This window comes from Gadus morhua, chromosome 11 (genome assembly GCF_902167405.1).
Source record: "Gadus morhua chromosome 11, gadMor3.0, whole genome shotgun sequence".
Classification (NCBI taxonomy): domain Eukaryota; kingdom Metazoa; phylum Chordata; class Actinopteri; order Gadiformes; family Gadidae; genus Gadus; species Gadus morhua.
In genome coordinates this window covers 22,481,679-22,501,539 of record NC_044058.1, presented here as the reverse complement: position 1 = coordinate 22,501,539, position 19,861 = coordinate 22,481,679, and the positions used below count along the sequence as shown (strand labels likewise).

General features: G+C 42.7%; 3 protein-coding genes across 4 annotated transcripts in view; all 3 read left to right on the top strand.

Annotated features, from left to right (window-relative positions):
• LOC115553277 (chymotrypsin-like protease CTRL-1) overlaps positions 1-19,861 on the top strand; it is a 60,791-nt gene that overhangs the window by 25,658 nt on the left and 15,272 nt on the right. The window lies entirely within an intron of this gene.
• On the top strand, positions 3,626-18,427 carry si:dkey-238d18.4 (TBC1 domain family member 15). 2 transcript variants are annotated; one of them, XM_030369396.1, is made up of 10 exons: positions 3,630-4,227; positions 5,908-6,093; positions 6,634-6,746; positions 7,030-7,133; positions 7,266-7,333; positions 7,598-7,744; positions 14,346-14,436; positions 14,768-14,916; positions 15,347-15,491; positions 16,683-18,427. In XM_030369396.1, exons 1-10 carry the CDS (start codon positions 3,909-3,911, stop codon positions 16,840-16,842), a joined length of 1,482 nt encoding a protein of 493 aa, XP_030225256.1. In that variant the 5' UTR covers positions 3,630-3,908; the 3' UTR covers positions 16,843-18,427. The 2 variants fall into 2 exon arrangements, with proteins under 2 accessions (XP_030225257.1, XP_030225256.1); XM_030369397.1 differs by lacking the exon at positions 7,598-7,744 and having other exon boundaries at positions 3,626-4,227.
• LOC115553266 (zinc finger BED domain-containing protein 1) lies at positions 10,718-13,595 on the top strand. The gene is made up of 3 exons (XM_030369395.1): positions 10,718-11,661; positions 12,095-12,714; positions 12,851-13,595. The coding sequence occupies exons 1-3, from the start codon at positions 11,190-11,192 to the stop codon at positions 13,250-13,252; spliced, it is 1,494 nt and encodes a 497-aa protein (XP_030225255.1). The 5' UTR covers positions 10,718-11,189; the 3' UTR covers positions 13,253-13,595.

Genomic DNA, 19,861 nt, shown 5'->3' with positions numbered 1-19,861 from the left:
TTGAGACAGAAATCAGAATACTGACATTAATCTCAGAATTCTGACTTTAAAGTTAGAATTCTGACTTTAAAATCTACGGGTACCTGTAAGGACCAACCTCTGAGAGTTCTGACTTTAAAGTCAGAACTATTTTTTTTTCTTATGTGTGGCCCTAATCCTCTTCCGTAGTTCCCCCTTCACCGGCACAAAAACATTTGGGAGCCCTCTATTTTGCAGTGTAAACATGAACATTAAGGTTTGAGAGCAAAACTTTTCACACTGCAATCAAAAAATAGATTTGAGAGCAAAACTATCGACACTGCAATCAAAAAAAAATGTATTGCAAGTAAAATAAATGTGATAAGTTTTGGATTTGCAAGCAAAACTTTTGGATTCGCAAACAAAACTTTTGGATTAGCAAATAAAACTTTTTGATTTGCAAAAAAAACGTTGGAGATTTGCAAACAAAACTTTTGGATTCCCATTAATAATTTGTTTAACTATGGAGGTAGATTTGTGTCTTTATTATGCAATCAAACAAAATAGGTTTGCGAGCAAAACTTTCCACACTGCAATCAAAAAATAGATTTCAGAGCAAAACTATGGACATTGCAATCAAAAAAAGTTTTATTGCAAGTAAAATATATGTGATAAAAAATGTATTAATGGGAATCCAAAAGTTTTGCTTGCGAATCCAAAAGTTTTGCTTGCGAATCCAAAAGCTTTGCTTGCTGTTCTCGTGGGCGGGACCTACGCCGAAAGATGTAAGACACGTCTCTATTGGCCAGTCTCGATCGGAGTGACAGCTTGGCAACATCCACAGTTAGTAACGAGAGAGGGAGTTTTGAAGTCCATGGTGAGACAGAGCGGGACTCGGGAGCTGAGAGGACAGAAAGTCAATGCGCAGGTATGTTTTCCGTCATAGTAATAGCAAGAATGTTATGTTTGAATTGGTGCATGTATTGCTTTCGTTTAACGATCTGTGGATGTTGTAATGGGTTAAAAAATACACATTATTTTGTCAGCCTGTAGCTGCTAGCTTAGCTCAATTACCTAGTCATAGGTTCGTTACGTGCCCAGGCTGCCTATTAGCTTGCATGACGTTGTGCATGTAGCTACTAGTTAACAGGACTATTTGTGTTCAACGATCTCTCGTTACTAACTGTGGATGTTGCCAAGCTGCACTCCGATCGAGACTGGCCAATAGAGACGTGTCTTACATCTTTCGTTGTAGGTCCCGCCCACGACATTCAGCTCAACAGCAAGCAAAGCTTTTGGATTCGGAAGCAAAACTTTTGGATTCGCACGCAAAACTTTTGGAATCGCAAACAAAGCTTTTGGATTTGCAAACAAAACTTTTGGATTCCCGTTAATATTTTTTTGATCACATTTATTTTACTTGCAATAAAACATTTTTTGATTGCAGTGTCGATAGTTTTGCTCTCAAATCTATTTTTTGATTGCAGTGTGGAAAGTTATGCTCCCAAACCTATTCTGTTTGATTGCATAATAAAGACACAAATCTACCTCCACTAAATGTTCAAAATTGACAGACCTATTTGGTGCCGGCCTGCCGGGGTCAACAACCCAGCAGGTGCTGCTGCGCCGGGAGACGAGCGAGTGGAGGCAGGCATATATGCTAAGTAACGTTAGCCTGGGGTTAGCTAGGCTACATTTTGAGACATGTCCTAAACAAAGTAGAAAACCTTTAGATTGAATGTGATGTGACCTAATTAACTGCACATTTGTGACAACATATTAGCCCAGAGTTGAAGGGCTGTGACTGCTAGTTGTGAGCTGTAAATAGAGATGCAGAATCAAGCTGTATTGTAAATACAGATGAGATACTTTGAATTTTAGCACAAAATACAAGTAAACCTATAAGAAATAATTCGTTTAATTTGCAATATTTGCCATTGAAATTATTGTAATCTTTCAATTCATTCATTGTTTACTGAGGTGATGACTATTTTGTGTGGTGAGAGGAATGCAATATGTGTATGTTTAAAGGTTTATGTGAAGAAACATACTATGTGATAAAATGACAATTGGTAATTCATAAATGTCTCTTTATATATTTAGGGCATATATTTACGGCAATGTATATATTGCCCTAAATATAAACATAGATAGAGAATTGAAAAAAATATATCTTTAGCTGTGTGAACATGTCTAAGACATGAATTACAGGTCTGAATAGATGCATTCTCACATACGTGTATGTGCACATGTATACATACATGTGCAAGTCACCGTTAAAACGAATGAGTTTCAGCTCTAATGCTGCTACTGTCTGTAATACGTTTCTATTTCGATTATTTGTCAGGATATTTTGTTATTATTGTCCGAGTCTGGTTGTAACTAATGCTGGGCTTACAACAAAATATTTTCACACACAGGAGGTAGCCTATGTTAACTTCCTGTTCGGGTTTCACACCTTTCTTGTCAGCAGCACCAGAGACACAATCTTGAAAAACAAAAACAAAAAAAAGCAACAACTGTAAGTTACAGTGTAGTAGCCTACTATTATTTTGATGCATGTACTTGATTCAATTGTTTTAATCAAGTACATACAGGGTTCTTCCCGTTTGTCTCGTCCCACCCCTAGTGCTGATAATGTAGTGGACTGTTCTGGACAGAAAATGCCAGGGCTGAATTTTTGTCCCAGTCCACCCTTGTCTGTGCCCAGTGGCGTAACAAGGCAACGACGGGCCCGTATGCAGGATGTTCAAGGCGGGCCCCCCCCCGTTACGATTGTTGACGGGGGGGGGGGGGGGGGGGGTCGGAGCGATTGTTGACGGGGGGGGGCCCTTTTTTTTGGGGGCCCTTGGGGCCCCTTGATTGGCCCGGGCCCGTACGCACCCGCATACCCTGCTTACCGATAGTTACGCCACTGCCCTCTATTTTGCAGTGTAAACATGAACATTAAAAGGTTGCACTTACTCACAATTGAGTGAGAAACATGGATCTGTGCGTCAATCAACTGTTGGCTAATTTCCCCTCAAAACACGATGCAAAACTGCAGTGGAGGGAAAGAGCATAGAGGGGAATCCCAATAAAATATATTCTTCCTCAAACTGATGACATTTGGTGTTTCTGGATGCGCTTCTTATTCACAGATTCTCCCTTCCCCTTGTTTTCAGATTTACAATTCAACCTATCTTTTCTTTTTCTTTTTTTCTACCCCCTGAACTACCCCAAAGTACCCCTTGGGGTAAGCATACCCTAATTAATCATCATGTAGACAAGATGATTAACAAGATTAACACGCTGTAACGTTATATGCTTCGAAATTCGACTTTGGATGTTTTTGTTTTCGACTTGCTTCTCATGTATGAGTCGACGATAATGTGGAGATATTAACCAAGCAGACCATCTAAAGGCAGAAGATAGATATACAGATATCATTAAGCACATAAAGGTTCAGAACCAAATATTAAAAATATCTGGCAAGAGAATTGGGACTGTGGTGGAACAGGCATCTATATAGAACAAATGTTGGCAACGAGAGGAATAGGGTCTCAGGAATCATATTGATTGAATCAACATAGGACATACAGGGCTCAATCCCAGTCTGGGATCTGTCTACTGGTTTAATTGAGAAAATCTAGATTGATATAACGATCTGCACTCCAGACCAGGTAGTGGCAGTGCTTGTTCCGCATCCAACTACTAGATGGAGCCAGATGCCAAGAAATCATCAGAAAAGTAAAAACTTTAACCAAAGTTGGAATGTAGCCCCCCCCCTCTACCGACGTCATGTCATATGACTTCACATTATTGTAAACAGTTCCAGGTCGGATGACTGAACCCTCAGGCCGTAGGGTTAAACAACAACCACTATATGTGTATTTTATGGAGACAGCGTAGAATGAGTCGCGAACTGCTTGCGTCCTGGCTGCGTTTCCTTCTCCCGCGGAGCTGGCAGTATGGATCCAAGGCATTCCGACCCACAGGTCCCCCTACCTGACCTAAAGCCCCCCCAACCTGGCCTACAGATCCTCTCACCTGCGCACAATGAAGAAAGCGACGAATTTACAGACTTGAGCTCTGAGGATACTTCGACTAGAGCTGAGTGCGGACTAACGGACTGCAGCCCAAGCGCCCCTTCGGAAGGCTCTGCACGGCGGGGTCTGGAGGCTGTCAGCCCGCCTGCTCCATCAACCTCTCCCCTCAGCCTGCCCGGTGTCATGGATGCTGAGGGCCGGGTCGACGAGTCAAGGCTGAGGAGTCACATCTTAAAAAATGGTAAATCCTTTTTTTTTCTTCCTCAAATAGTTGTTTAATTTCCTCCCTATAGATTGATAGGCCTCCCTCTTTGAAACTTTTGAATGCATGACAATTATAAAAAATATAAAGTCCCCCTTACATTTGAGTGGTGTATTATTCCAAAATGTAAATATCAGAGTTTAAAAGGCAAAGCTTAGTCTAATGACCTATATGTTTGGGTGTCAAAGCCCCTGAAGGAGGAATAACTCGTGTCAAAAGTCCTAAATTCGAGGAGACCCCGTGGTATATATAGCCCCAGGTCAGGAGCTCTGTACAGAGACACTATTATGAGGATCAGCCATTGACAAAGGGTATGATTTTATTCCTGAAGGGCTTCTGGGTCACGTTGTGTACAGTAGTTATACCACACACACACACACACACACACACACACACACACACACACACACACACACACACACACACACCCACGCACCCACGCACGCACGCACACACACACATACATACATACATACATACATACATACATACATACATACATACATACATACATACACACACACAGAAACACACACACACACAGCTGTTCCCTGCGGTATGCCCTATTAAATACATTATTAAATACAGTTAGTATCGAATACAGTTTGGATTAATACAGTTTGTGAATAATACAGTAATAAATACAAATAGTCTTAAATACAGTTAGTAATAAATTCAGTTTGTGCAATATAGTATTGAATACAGTATTTATTACAGTTATTATTGAATTCCCTTGAAATAACTCCACATGTGGACTTAATGTACATCTGGAATGTATCACAATAATTCATTAGGCCGTCTCTGTTGGCACAGATGTTATGCACCAAAACAACACAGGCTATGATTCTGTCCAACAATAACCTGGGCCAGTATCCAGTTCCTCCTAGCTAGTCCACCAAATCATTCTGATACGAGAGCCTTTTATATCATCCTTATTATATTCAAAGAAGCCCCAAAGGCCCCAGCTGACAGCAAGCTCCGACCCCAGCATCACATTGGCTCCATCCCCTGTGGTCATTGAGACGGGAACAAAGACCTTCTCCCTTTCTTTGCCCCTCAATCCCAGGCCCACATTCTTCCACCGCAGCCAGCTTAAGCTCCAACAGCATGTAGGGAACCATCTTTTACCGCGCAGTGCAAAGTTCCCCGTCATGAGAGGCAATTGATTACTCCCCACAGTGGCATGTGATACCTCAAGGATCACTAAGTAACAAAGTATCATAACAGCCCTTGTGTATGCGATAGGGGTTGGAATCATAGGGTAACAATACTGATAATATTGCGATTCTGTGATAAACAATATATTGTTAAACAATCCTATGACGAAACCTCAAGATACATGTCAAACGATGAATGCAATATAAATGTGAAAAGGGAAGTGCTGGATTTCGGTCTTTATTCATGGTCTAAACTTCCTTAGAAGTTCCCAATTTATTAAAAATATCGAATCTTTTTTTTTTTTTTTTTACATTCCAACAAATGAATAGATATATTAAATCCATATTTGGGACCAGTGTATCGATCCTAGTATCATATGAAGGAGGCTGACGATATATCACCCTATCGATACTTTGTCCCACCCCTAGGTGGAACCATCGTTTAAGAACGTGGCTCTGCATCGTGGATCCCAACAGCGTGTGTTCCTCTCTCTGCCTGCAGGGGGCGTCTCTCCCGCGGAGCGCGGCCTGGTGTGGCGCTTCCTGTTCGGCATGTACCCGTGCAGCTCCACGGCGGCCGAGCGCCCCCTCCTGGTGCAGCAGATGGCGGTGCGCTACCAGGTGATGAAGAGCAAGTGGCGGCAGTCGGTTCCTGAGGCGGTGCGCCTGCGACTCAACGGCACCGACGGTAAAGCGCAGTGTGTGTTTGGAGGCTCCCCTCAGAGCTGGTGTCCCCCCACCCCAAGCCAGCTCAAAACAAAACACCCGAAATGAGGGTTGTGCTTTGTACTTTCGTACTGTTTTGTACTGTTTAATACTATACTGTACACAAACTGTATTTAATACTAACTGAATTGAATGCTGCATTTAATACTAACTTTAATTATTACTGTATTATACACAAACTGTACTTAATAATGTATTTAATACTGAATTAAACACTCACTGTATTCAATACTAACTCTATTTAATAATGTATTGAATACCAAATTAAACACTAACAGTATTTAATACTAACTCTATTTAATATTGTATTTCATACTGAATTGAACACTCACTGTATTCAATACTAACTGTACTTAATATTGTATTTCATACTGAATTAAACACTCACTGTATTCAATACTAACTCTATTTAATATTGTATTTCATACTGAATTAAACACTCACTGTATTCAATACTAACTCTATTTAATAATGTGTTTAATACTGAATTAAACTCAAACAGCTGAGTTGGAGGAGGCGGTGCGGTACCACGAGCGCCGGCAGGCCCTGCTGCAGGCCCAGGAGCAGCGGGGGGAGGTCAGCGATAGGGTGGCGTTCCTGCAGCTCCAAGCCCAGGTCAATACCATGTCTGTTGTTGATGTTTTCACCGTGCTTTGGCACTCTGGGATGTGTCTGACTCGTTGGTCTGGGAGAACGTCTACACATGTCATTTCCCTTAAGTACATTATGTTCGTTGAGGGTATTCGTAGAACAGAACAGTGCAGGCATTTTAACTCGTTTTGCCGACCTAACTAGCTAACTACTTATTACATGAGCCTCCCACACCATTGCTATCAAACATTAGGTCAATGAATCCAGTTTATGCAACGTATCCAGAGGGCTTCTTCTCTGACGGCAGGTGTTGTTTGAGCGGACGACCTTTGACCTGAATGAACTGCAGGAGGCCATCAGGATCATTGATAAGGACGTGCCGCGAACCGACCGGGACCTCGACTACTTCCTGTAAGTCCCAGCCTGTCCTCAGTGATGCGTGCACACCCGTGTATGTATATGTTTATTTATATACGTTTCTATGTGCCTCATTGCTTCTTATGTGAGAGTTTTTTCCGTGTTGACTCTGCAATCGGTTTCTAGGGGAGAAGGTTCTGGAAATCTCCTGGTGTTGAGAGATATTCTAATCACCTATGCTGCTTTTCATCCAGGTGAGATAAAACAATAACATTCAATTTCTCGTGGCCGAGGCTGGGTCTTGCTTCTGCTATTTTCCACAGCTGCTGTAGAAATATTGCAACTACTCAGCAACACTACCGTTAGATTGTGAAATCGTTGTATTGCTCAATGCAGTTGCATCTGCACGCTGCAGCAGTTTGGCATCTATTCAAACTCTGGTAGATGGTGGCCCGATTGTGATATGCCACCGCATTATGTGTTGTGTTGTGTTCACCTGTGGTTTGGGCGGGGTTCAGAGGTCAGCTACGCCCAGGGGATGAATGACCTGTGCAGCCGCTTCCTGGAGGTCCTGGACTCGGAGGTTGACACCTTCTGGAGCTTCTCCTGCTGCATGGAGAAGTTCTCCAAGGACTTCAGAGCAGATGGCCTCCATAGAAAAATAGGTGTGGTGACACATTGAATATATCCACACATGCTCAAGGGAAAAGGCAGAAATTACAATAACAACAGCTGGTGAACGATATTGCAGGATGCATATTAGTAAGCTTTATTTTTTCCGTATGACTTTATGGTATAGACAATTCAGAAGCTTATTCTGAGTAGAACTCAGAGGTGAATGAGTTCTTCCTGTGTGTTCTGGATGTGTTCTGGACAGGGGCGTTGCTAGACCTAGAGTTTTACTGGGGCACAGGCCCCCAACTGCCAACATTTTTTTTTTTACGTGTGCACAATATGAAATAGATGAATACAGAAGGTTATGTACGAGCTTCAAAACCATTGTCACTGTCATACTGTAGGCTATATTAAAGCACTGGTAAAGGTAAAGACGCAAAGATGGATTCATGAGTACCGTACAATTATATTTATTTAAACACATACACATCTCAAAGATTTACAAATAAGGTAACTGACAAATAAACAAAAAGTCTCTTTATGACCTTCACCTCTTTATCAGGAGAAGTCTACACATCTATATTTATTTAGAAGCTGTGTGGAAACAGCATAATTTTGCCAGAACGACATGTACTAAAAAGGCAAGAAACAGGGTTTAAAACTAATAGAATTTCTGACTTAAGGTGAGGTGGCTCATTGCCACCAATCAACCTGGAAAATGTTATAGAACCATCAAAGCTCTTAAATTAAACTAAATAAGGCCATACACTACTGCATAGAGCCTTTTTAAATGCTAATTTTTTCACTATTAAGCTGTATCGCCGCGCCTTCATGGTGGCAAAGCGGTCAATAACGTGGCTTTGACTCACATGCATAGTTGCTCCTTTTCAATGGACAAAAGAGAAAGTTGGTGAAGCCTTCCTTGCCCCATGGTTGACCTAAGCCAGGTGTGGAGCCTTCTCGACACACTGAAAGAGCGCTCACAACTACAACTGTTTACAGGAATTGTGAGTGCAATGATCTGAATTATCTGTGTCAGTGTTGGGAACATTGTTGGATCCAGTATGTTAAAAACACCCTGTATATCCATAATTTCCTTTTTTGTGTTAAGGAAGTTTTTGTCCACTAAAACTTCAAGTTTTGAATACAGACAATTTTTCATTCATTATTCATTTTCCGCGTGTGTGCGTGCACGCATGGTGTGTGTGTGTGTGTGCGTGTGTGTGTGTGTGTGTGTGTGTGTGTGTGTGTGTGTGTGTGTGTGTGTGTGTGTGTGTGTGTGTGTGTGTGTGTGTGTGTGTGTGTGTGTGCGTGTGTGTGTGTGTGCTATAAAACTACAGGCTACAGACACTCAGTATTGAAAAACTGGTGCTAATTATATGGGCAACATTCTTTAACAGCAATCAAGTTGTCATTGTTTGTGTCAAACAAGTTGTGAATTTGTTGTAACGTTAAAAAAGGAGATGACTTACTCTGGGCTGTTTCCAGCTCCCGTGGTTTCCAACGAAACATGATCAACAAAAAAACAAGGAATTGAAAGCTACTTACAATATGCCTAGGTTTCATTAATTTCCCCTGATAGCAATGTTCCACTTTCAGCTGGAATTCACGGTACATCAAAACCACACGTCTTCTTTAGATTTCAGTTCCCTTTATTTATTCACACAGTTCAGCAGCGGCATTTATTCAGAATCAGAGCCCAAATTAAAGCTGCATTTAGGGCGACTATCACTACCCAGCCGAAAAATAGATGCACTATAAATGGTTTTGTATAGCAGTCACGAACATGAGCATAGTTGTGGAAATGCTGGTGTTAGAAAACAAAGTTGACGGGAATTAAAGTGCTGCACATCGACCGTACAAATCTAGATTATTCATCACAAGAATTTTAATTCAGAAATCGAATAGGCTAATTAACTCTGAATTGTGAGATAAAATTCAGCATTCTGATAATAAAGTCAGAATACTTGGATAAAATCCGAATTCTGATAATTAAATCCAGCATTAAAGGTTCATTTAAGAAGGTTCTCCCCAGTCATTTGTCGCCTGGTCGCAGTGTCGAGTTTTTTTTTTAAAGTAGTTCACTAGTCGTAGCGTGCAAATAAATTGCAGTGTCAGAATTCTGAGAATTTTGTCAGCATTCAGATTTCTCAGAATTCTCTTACGCTGCAAATTAAAGCGCTACTACTAGCAAACTAGTTTCAGCGTGACTGGAGAGAACTTCCTTAAATTAAGCGGAAGTGGGAGATTCCTTATTTTTTTTACCATTATTGTTTTATTAACAAATTTCTCCTACAGGGGATTGATAAAGTTCTATCTAGACTATTGAACAGAAAGAAACACTTGGTCATACTTTACACACTTTACCACTGAAACATTCAGAAGAGTCACGTTGACGAATCCGTAAATAACTGATTTTTTTCATTGGTTGTTGCGTTAAATCTTACCCAGATACAGTAGGGGTATTTTCTGATTGGCTTTTATGTAGCCCCTTTCGTTTTTTGATTGGCTGGTAAGAGGCAGGCTCGACTGAAGACTCCAGAGGCAGCAGGAGATGCACTTGATGAATCCTGCCGATTCCATAGCGAGAGCGGCGCTTCTGCAGATGAATTTAATAATGATCAATGGAATTTTACTGGGGCACTGGAGACTTTTACTGGGGCACGTGCCCCAGTAAAAAGGGGCTGACGACGCCTCTGGTTCTGGAGCAGTGAAAGAGTTCTTCCTGTGTGTTCTGGATGTGTTCTGGAGCAGTGAAAGAGTTCTTCCTGTGTGTTCGGGCTGACCGATAAATCGTATTTTCATCGTCATCGCGATATGAACATGCGCGGTTAACACATCGGAAAAGATGCCTGAAACGCGATGAATAAAAATCATTTTATTTACACACGCCATGTATTCACACCCAGCATGCGAACATTTGACCTATCAGATGGAGCCCTGGATACATGCGCCATGCATTCACACCATTTGGCCAATCAGATGAAGCAACAGCTAGCCGTCGGCGCCGGCAGCGTCCCCGGGTCCTATGTGTTCCGGAGCCACCCTCAAATTAATTGGTGTTAATTTTGTGGCGACTGCGAGGCTATGTAACACGATGGCGGAGAAAGGAGAGAATAGCGAGGAAAATGTGGTTGACGAAGACCTTGTGGTGAAAAAGAACTGCACTTCTGCAATTTGGAGTTATTTTGGATTCCGTAGCGACGACGTGTTACAAACACAGGTACTGTGTAAAACATGCCGAACAGCTGTGGCAACTTCCAGAGGAAACACAACAAACCTCCATCACCACCTGCAACACAACCATAAAGAACTACACGAACAATTCAAAGCTAGCCAAACTACAAAACCAAAAACGTTGAGTAGCAGCAAATCTAAAACCTTGCAACAGTCCATTTCTCAGAGTTTTGCGTGCGTGACTCCTTACGAGAAAACATCCAAACGCCACGGAGAAATAACAGAGGCCATAACTCGTTATTTGGCTAAGCCAAGGACATGATGCCTATAAACACAGTGACCAAAGATGGTTTTGTGAGTCTGATAAGGAAACTGGACCGAAGATACAGCATTCCATCACGCAATTATTTTTCCCAAGTCGCCATTCCAAAAATGTACGACACATGCAGGAAGACAGTGGAATCGGAACTGGGTCAAATTGAACACTACGCCTGTACCACAGATCTTTGGTCCAGTCGAACGACAGAGCCCTACATCAGCCTCACTGTACACTTCCTGGATCAAGACTTTGAACTGAAAACGCGATGTCTACAGACAGCCTACTTCCCCGGAGAACACACTGGGGAAAACATTGCGTGTGGACTACGTGAGGCTTTGACCAGCTGGAATTTGCGGGAAGAGCAGCTAGCTTGCATCACCACCGACAACGGGTCAAACGTTGTGAAGGCCACCGAACTCAACCACTGGGTCAGACTTCAGTGTTTTGGCCACAGGCTGCATCTTGCCATCGGTAAGTGTAAATTAATAGTACATTTGCTTTACGTGGCATTATTGTTATCTATTGCCGTCTTATTTTGTAATATTATTGTTTTATTATTTTTTTTGTTATTTATTGTTATTATTTTATATTGTTTTTTGTTTTTTGAGAACCTCTGTGTCTATTGTTTTGTAACCTATTGATTTTGAGCTCATGCCTACAAGTTAAACTACTACTACATGCCACATAATGGTAGTCTGTCTAGTCCCTGAATCATTACTTTGTAATTACTGTAGTTAACTAGTATGTAGTCCCTGAATTATTACTTTGTAATAATTGTAGTTAATTATGCAGTCTCTGAATTATTTCTTTGTAATTATTACAAAATTGTTAGATTTTGCAGTTAGGCTAAAATGATTACTGGTAGGTTTTAATATTTTTTTCATGTGTTTTCCTGTCTTTCCAGAAAATGCTGTTAAAGATGACAGCCGCATTGCCCGTGCTGCTGGGCTTTGTAAAAAATTGGTGGAACATTTCTCCCACAGCTGGAAGCAGAAGATGGCACTGAAAGAAGCACAACAGGAGCACAACCTCCCAGAGGACTCACTCATCACAGAATGCCCAACTAGGTGGGGCTCGAGGCAAAAGATGATGGAGAGGATCTTGGAGCAGCGGCAAGCCATATCTAATGTCCTCTCGGCAGACCGAAAAACACGGCATCTGGTTCCCTCCTGGCAGGACCTGGATGTACTGGAGTCTGTAAACCTGGCATTACACCCTTTGCAAGTATTTACTGATGCTCTTTCCGGGGAAAGCTATGTGAGTGTTTCATATGTGAAACCAGTCCTTCATCTCTTGAATACATCAGTTCTTGCAGAAAAGGAAGATGACACCAATTTAACCAAGACCATTAAAGTGAAAATCCTGGATTACATGAATACAAAGTATGATGACCCAGCAACACAAGAACTTCTGGACACTGCATCCTTCATGGACCCCAGGTTCAAGGTCAGCTACATCAGCAGCGAAAAAGTCCAAGACATCAAGACCAGGGTGATGTCAGAAATGAAAGAAACAGCACGGAAGGTAATTGGGTTATACATTTGACATGAGCACTGGTGGGATACAAGATGTCACATACTGTAATCAGATGGTGCATTATCTGAATGTGAATGGAACATGTGTATTTTTCTATGTATTCTTAATTGTCTCTCTGTTTTAGGAGGGAACACCTTCTGACAACACTGAGGCCCAAAGCATGGATCCACCCAGCAACAAGAAGGCAAAGCGATCATTGGGCAGTTTGCTCAAAACAAGTCCAGGCCCCACCACTCCCACCGCATCTTCCATGCAGCTGGAGCAAGCTCTTGAAGCTGAACTTAACAGCTACTTGCTGTCCCCCACCATTGACAGTGAGGCAGACCCTTTGGCTTGGTGGAAACTCCACCAGGTCACCTACTCAAAGCTGAGCAAACTAGCTCGGAGGTATCTTTGTATACCTGCCACTAGTTCACCCTCTGAGAGGCTATTCAGCACATCAGGGAATGTGGTAACATGTCAACGTGCATGTTTGAAACCCAGCAAAGTCAACATGCTGGTTTTCTTGGCCAAGAACTTGCCCTAAAGAATAACTTGCCATAAGGGGTAGATTTTTTTTTTCCTGATTGTATCTTGATTTAGTTATTTCAATTTTCCCCCGCATACTATAGATCTCTGCACCTTGTTGGGCGGAGTCGAGGGCCTTGATGATTGTAATGGGAGACATTAGTTATTTTAAATTGCCATGCCCATGTTTAATTTATATTTATTTAATTATTTAAGTTGTTTTCCCCCAGATATTTTTTTATTTCAAGAGTTCAATGTTTTTGTTCAGTTTAGAAGAAAATATTTTAAATAGAGCAGGGGAAATTAAACTTTGTTGGGTGTTCATGTTGTGCACTTTGTTCAATAAAAGTTAAATAAAATAATTTATTTCATTTCTTTATTCAGTGGGCATAGGCTATTCAATGTTTGGGGTCTATGTTAGCAGTGTACCTATTATAGCAGAAAGACAGGAACTGTATAGCTAATATGCACACTTCAATATTTGTTTATTTATCGCAAGTCATATCTCATCGCAATATTGAACAATGGTATCGCACATCGCAGATTTTCCTCATATCGTGCAGGCCTAGTTCTGGATGTGTTCTGGAGCAGTGAAAGAGTTCTTCCTGTGTGTTCTGGATGTGTTCTGGAGCAGTGAAAGAGTTCTTCCTGTGTGTTCTGGATGTGTTCTAGAGCAGTGAAAGAGTTCTTCCTGTGTGTTCTGGATGTGTTCTGGAGCAGTGAAAGAGTTCTTCCTGTGTGTTCTGGAGCAGTGAAAGAGTTATTCCTGTGGGTTCTGGACGTGTTCTAGAGCAGTGAAAGAGTTCTTCCTGTGTGTTCTGGAGCAGTGAAAGAGTTCTTCCTGTGTGTTCTGGATGTGTTCTAGAGCAGTGAAAGAGTTCTTCCTGTGTGTTCTGGACGTGTTCTAGAGCAGTGAAAGAGTTCTTCCTGTGTGTTCTGGATGTGTTCTAGAGCAGTGAAAGAGTTCTTCCTGTTTGTTCTGGAGCAGTGAAAGAGTTCTTCCTGTGTGTTCTGGATGTGTTCTAGAGCAGTGAAAGAGTTCTTCCTTTGTGTTCTGGATGTGTTCTGGAGCAGTGAAAGAGTTCTTCCTGTGTGTTCTGGATGTGTTCTAGAGCTGGCAGCAGCTCTCCTGAGGGAACTGGACCCTCAGCTCCATGACCACTTGGTCACAGAAGGCAAGGAGAGCTTTACATTCTGTCACAGGTATTGTTCACTCACAGCCTTGAACCCCAAATCCTAACCACTACCCCTAACTCCTTACCCCTGACCCTAACCCAATTGCAATTAGAATTAGGGCATTTGGCATTTTGACGCTTTTATCCTAAGCGACTTACATCGGTCAATACACACATTTTCACAATGACGGCAGAGTCAACCATGCAAGGCGACAGCCAGCTCGTCAGGAGCAGTTAGGGTTAAGTGTCTTGCTCAGGGACACATCGACACTCAGCTAGGAGGAGCTGGGGATTGAACTAGCAACCTTTCGGTCAACCCTGTGTGTGTGCGTGCGTGCGTGCGTGTGTCCTTCTCTCAGATGGCTGCTGCTGGGCTTTCAGAGGGAGTTTGAGCACGGGGATGCCCTGCGTCTGTTTGAGGTCCTGAGCTGCGACCACCTGGAGCTCATCTCGCAGCAGGTGGACCGCGCCCGCCACCGGGAGCGGCTGGCCCAGAAACACAGCCCAGGTGCAGCTCACGACTCTAGACCCGGTTAACCTCCGCCGGGTCCCTCTTCAGTCCTCCTCATCCTCGCCCCTCAAGTGTTGTAACGTTTACCCCAAATGTGAACTTTAATGTATTAAATCAATGAATAACATGGTCACGTAGGAAATCACGGGAGAACACAAGAGGGGCTGTGTTCGAGCTGCACTGGCGACTGGCGGTCTGTAGAGAGGATTGACCGCACTCTCCGCCTCTTTGATTTGTGTGTCCCCATTGTCTCGTATAATACCGTCTATTGAGTCGCTTAGCGGACACTCTGATCCGGAGCGACTTCCAGGGCTCTCCCCCACATATTGTCATGGAGCTGGGACTCCGCCCCCTAGTGCTAGGACCAGGAGCCGATTGCCCGGGCGCCGCCTCACCGTGTGTCTCTCCCCCCCCCCCCCCCTTGCAGAGGACACCGCCCCGGCACCGGCGCCCAGAGCCGTCAACGCGGCCTTCACCTTTGAGCTCTTCATCTGCGCCACCATCCTTATCGACCACCGTGACGCTCTGCTCCGTTGCCGTGACGACGGGCAGCTCATCCAGTTCACCACACGGTCCGTCCCTGTGTGTGTGTGTGTGTGTGTGTGTGTGTGTGTGTGTGTGTGTGTGAGTGTGTGTGTGTGTGTGTGAGCGCAGCCTCATTCAATTCAATTCGTGTTGACTGGTAAACGGAGGGTTGCTAGTTCGATCACCGGCTCCTCCTCGCCGTGGAGCCCTAACCCTAACCCTAAACTATTATACATAAATATAACTCCAAGACAAACCCTAACCCTAACCCTCCTGGAGCTGTATTTGTGATGCCCTTATTCCCAGGTACAGTCTCAAAGGGTTTAACAGGCCATTTATGTAGGACACCCCCCGGCCCTAGTCCCATAGAGGGCAAGAGAAACTTCCCTTAATTAGCAAAGGGACGGTTATTAAAACGAAATCACAATGAAGATCCACAATGAAATCGTGTTGTGAAAACCCACAAACATGAGTGTGGAAAGTGCAAGTTTTTGCACTTTCCACACCCGTCTTGGTTTGAACATCCTCTCATGAGAATCCAGCAGTATTTATCTATGTTGTCATCTGAGCCTTACTGCTGTTGTGAGATGTTTCAAAACTAATCGTAAAGCAACCGACTAGATATTGATATTGCAAAGTGAATGATCCTGTTTGAAATAAGGCCATTGATATTGCATGAATGGTTGTAAGTCGCTTTGGATAAAAGTGTCAGCAAAGTCCCCTAAACTGTAAATGTAATTAAACTCAATTTTATTTTGAAAGCCCTTATTCACAGGTAGTCTCAAAGGGCATAACATAACCATGGCAACCGGTCAAATAAATGTTCTCATTCTGCGCGCGCATCCGCCGTGTTGATAAACAAATACCCCCCCAATTGAACGAAGTTAAACCGTGGGGGCATGCCGTTCACAGACACCAGAATGAACGAGTCCACAGTAACGTTCATTAGGCAGTAATACAGTACGTTCAGTTCACGTTCGCCGAAAATACGAACGAGTTCATGAACTATCGTTCAATGAACGCATTCAGGCACAACACTGATAACAGGCCACTTATTTATGACACCGCCCTGTACCTAGCTTACCCAGGGGGCAAGAGAAACTTCCCTTAATTAGCAAGGAAGGAACCTTGAGAAGGAACGCAGAGTGAGGGATCCCTCCTTCCAGGGATCCTAATTTGCGTGGAGCGTCGGTGAGTTTGCAGGAATAGCACTTTAAGGTGGCCTTCCTGTGTTGCAGCCTCCAGGGAACGCTGGACCTGGACAGCATCCTGAGGAAGGCCGAGGAACACTTCTACAACTACTGTAAGCGCTGTGCGTGGGACTTTATGAATGGCGGCTGCCCGCCCAGCGGGAACAAGGAAGACTTCTTCTATCAGCTTCGCAGTTTATTCTTTTGATTTGATTATGGATAGTATAACTATATATCAAGTGAAGTCTGACTTGGTGCACAGTGTTAATGGACTGAAGAGGGATGTAAATTTGGGATTTGGGTATGGTAAATATGATAACAGGTTCTGTCGTAGGAGTTTGATCATCTTAGTTTAGCTCAGTGATTGGTTCATTATGCCTTGAAAATAGCTGCAATATTATATAATCAATATAATCTATTATATATCACAAAAATAATTGAAATATTTTTATACTTTGTGTATGGATCTTGTATATAAATATATATATGGTACTTGTATATGGATAAGTATAACTCCTAATGAATATATATTAGTACAACTTCTAGACTAATATATAAAATCCTAAACGAATATATATTAGTATAACTTCTAGACTAATATATATTAGTACAACTTCTAGACTGCAGAGCGCTACTTCCTAGTACCTGAGTCCTAGCCTACAGTACTTATATTCTATGTAGCTCTAGCGGCTAGAACACAGAGTGTGATGTGCTACACCAGCTGCTGACTCGCTGGGGTCAAATGTAGTTTGCCGACGTAAGATATGCAATGCTGCCGGCCACAGGAACCAGAAAGGACTTCCAGTGGGGAGCACGAGCGGACCATAGGATTGTTTCACAATGCACAAAGCGATTGAAATAAAGGTCACTTTTTGATAGTTGTTTAACTTTTCTGGATGGAAATGTGGTGTGTATGTGGGTCACAGCGATAAAGGCTTTTGAAGCGATGTAAGCATTCAGACGGGAACTGGGGTCGGTTATTAACACGAAATTGCAAAGTTCTCAGAAAGGATGTTTAAAAGAAGTGAAAGCGGTTGCAGTTTGTGGTGTTTTCAACCACTGTTGCAAATCCATTAACAACAACAGGACGTGCTGGTTTGAACATCCTCTCCTGTTCTTCTAACCAGCTCGTGACAATCCTGCAGTATTTATATGTAATATATCTATGTTTTCACATATATTTCACACGGTTACTTTCCCTGAATATTCTGATGGTTCCAAGTTGTAGTCATCAAAAATCATGTTTGTAGGTACAATGTATACTGCTTCTTTTTTAAAATGCATTGGTCATTCTAGTTGGACAGAGGTTGCTCCAAAATATATTTCACTGTTTGCACAATATAGCGTCATGTCGGTTACACTAACTTTCAACATTCAACCAAAACATAATCGGCAGAGATACTTCTCTAAAACCTTCTGAATGTCCTGGTCGACTGTCGTCCTGACACCCTGGCCGGTCTGGGGAATCCCCCGTCTCCTGGATTGGGTCATGACGGTCCTGCCGGGCCGGGTCACCTCACTGAGCCGATGCTCTCGGGAGGGGAAGGACCGGAGCGGCCAGTGAGATCAGAAGCAACTGGAAACAATAATCATAAATAACATCTCCTGAAAGACCGAGGTTACTGCCTGTTTCATTCTGGATTTAGAACCTGGTGTGGCTCCCTGCTTTAACAAGTCTGCATTTAAGCAAGTTGGGGCTTGCATGCTGCAAACCTTTCTTTATCAACCAGGACAAGGTTCATTTTGTCCCCTATGTTGGTCCACTGGATGTTCTATAAAGATACTGTGTTACAGTTTTGTTTTTTTGTTGTAATATAGGCCCTATTTATATTTTAACAATATTTTTATTTTCGTTTTCGAATATCGTGTGTTGCTGCTCGTGGTGTTGCGGTGGGTGAAGTGATCTCGCTTGCGATAGAGAAGTTGCAATTCCCAGTTTCACGGATTTTGATGCAATTGTGTTGTAGCTCCTTGCAACACGATAAGAGGAACTATCAGGAAATGGTTGAGAAATCGCCGGTGCGGTTAATGTGAAAAAAGTGCATTCTGCAGTCAGCGTGAAAAAATCTGATATAGCCTATTGGTCTCTATGTAATTTCTCAATGACATAGAGAGACCAATATATCCAAATATATGATATATATAAAATCACACATATATTTAAAGTATTAATCAGATTGACATTGAACGTGTCGTTTTGGAATGTTGAACGTAAGCCTATAACATAATAAAATTGCACAAATGACTGGTCTATTTATCTTGAATTGATGTCGTGCTTGGAAGGAATCCTACTACTCCATGTAGTCCACAGAGTTACCATGGTGATATGTGGTGGCTCAAGTCTCACGCATTCGCAATTCAACCCATGCACACGCTCACACGCCGCACTTCGTATTTCTCACGCAGAGAAATTACCAGGATAGCGCCCACCAACTTGCGCCGCTATTTAACAGAGGAACAGACAGGAATCAAATGGTTCCCGTACGTAGGGTAGGCCTACCCAGACATCCTCTTTTGCACGGACATGCCCTATTTTTGAGACACTTTAGAAAAAAATGTGTGGCGGAATTTCAAAATCGTCCGGGATTTTATTAAAGCCTCTGCAATGTTCTTCTTGGAAAGAGGGGTCGAATCCAAAGGAATAGCTTTAAAGAGACTTTATTTGTATAAAGTATTTTCGGTATGGTAAACTGATGCTCTGAAGTAAAGAGTGATTGGAGATGTGCCTTAGCACGTGCGAGAGTGTTCTCCTAGCTGATCCTAGCCACAAACCCACGTATGTCTAATCGCTGCCGAGAGAGCTCTAATGTTTTCGTGGCCAGGTGGGCTTCTTTATGGACTCAGCGAGGACTGGAACACTTGGAGAGGAACCGGTGTGACGTAATCCTCAGTTTTCCTCGCCTGGTCTGTGATGCTGCCCTCTGTGACTAAAGTATCTATTGCAGCCTTCAGTAATGTCCTGCTTTCCCTTGTGGCTATGTGTAGTATTTACGGCTTATATATTTGGTCCTACCCCCTATTGGTTAAGTGAGGGAAATACAGCTTGTGTTCCTAAAATACGTAACACCTCATACATGTTCACATTGAATTTGCGTTGCGTTTCTTTTGGTTGTTCACAAACTAGGCTACTTAGGCTACGCCCTCACCCACTCAGTTCGGTTCGCTTTGCATTGGTGGAAGTGAGCAGAGTGTTTAAGTAGAGCCTTCAGATTGGACGGTTTGACATA

What these genes read in the sequence shown, in the direction of transcription:
- si:dkey-238d18.4 (XM_030369396.1), top strand. Translation starts at nt 3,909, where the DNA reads ATGGATCCAAGGCATTCCGACCCACAGGTCCCCCTACCTGACCTAAAG. An exon ending in TCCTGCAGCTCCAAGCCCAG is followed by an intron (nt 6,747 to 7,029) that starts GTCAATACCATG and finishes CTCTGACGGCAG; the next exon opens with GTGTTGTTTGAGCGGACGAC. An exon ending in AGCTTTACATTCTGTCACAG is followed by an intron (nt 14,437 to 14,767) that starts GTATTGTTCACT and finishes TCCTTCTCTCAG; the next exon opens with ATGGCTGCTGCTGGGCTTTC.
- LOC115553266 (XM_030369395.1), top strand. Translation starts at nt 11,190, where the DNA reads ATGATGCCTATAAACACAGTGACCAAAGATGGTTTTGTGAGTCTGATA. An exon ending in CAGGCTGCATCTTGCCATCG is followed by an intron (nt 11,662 to 12,094) that starts GTAAGTGTAAAT and finishes CTGTCTTTCCAG; the next exon opens with AAAATGCTGTTAAAGATGAC. An exon ending in TGAAAGAAACAGCACGGAAG is followed by an intron (nt 12,715 to 12,850) that starts GTAATTGGGTTA and finishes TCTCTGTTTTAG; the next exon opens with GAGGGAACACCTTCTGACAA.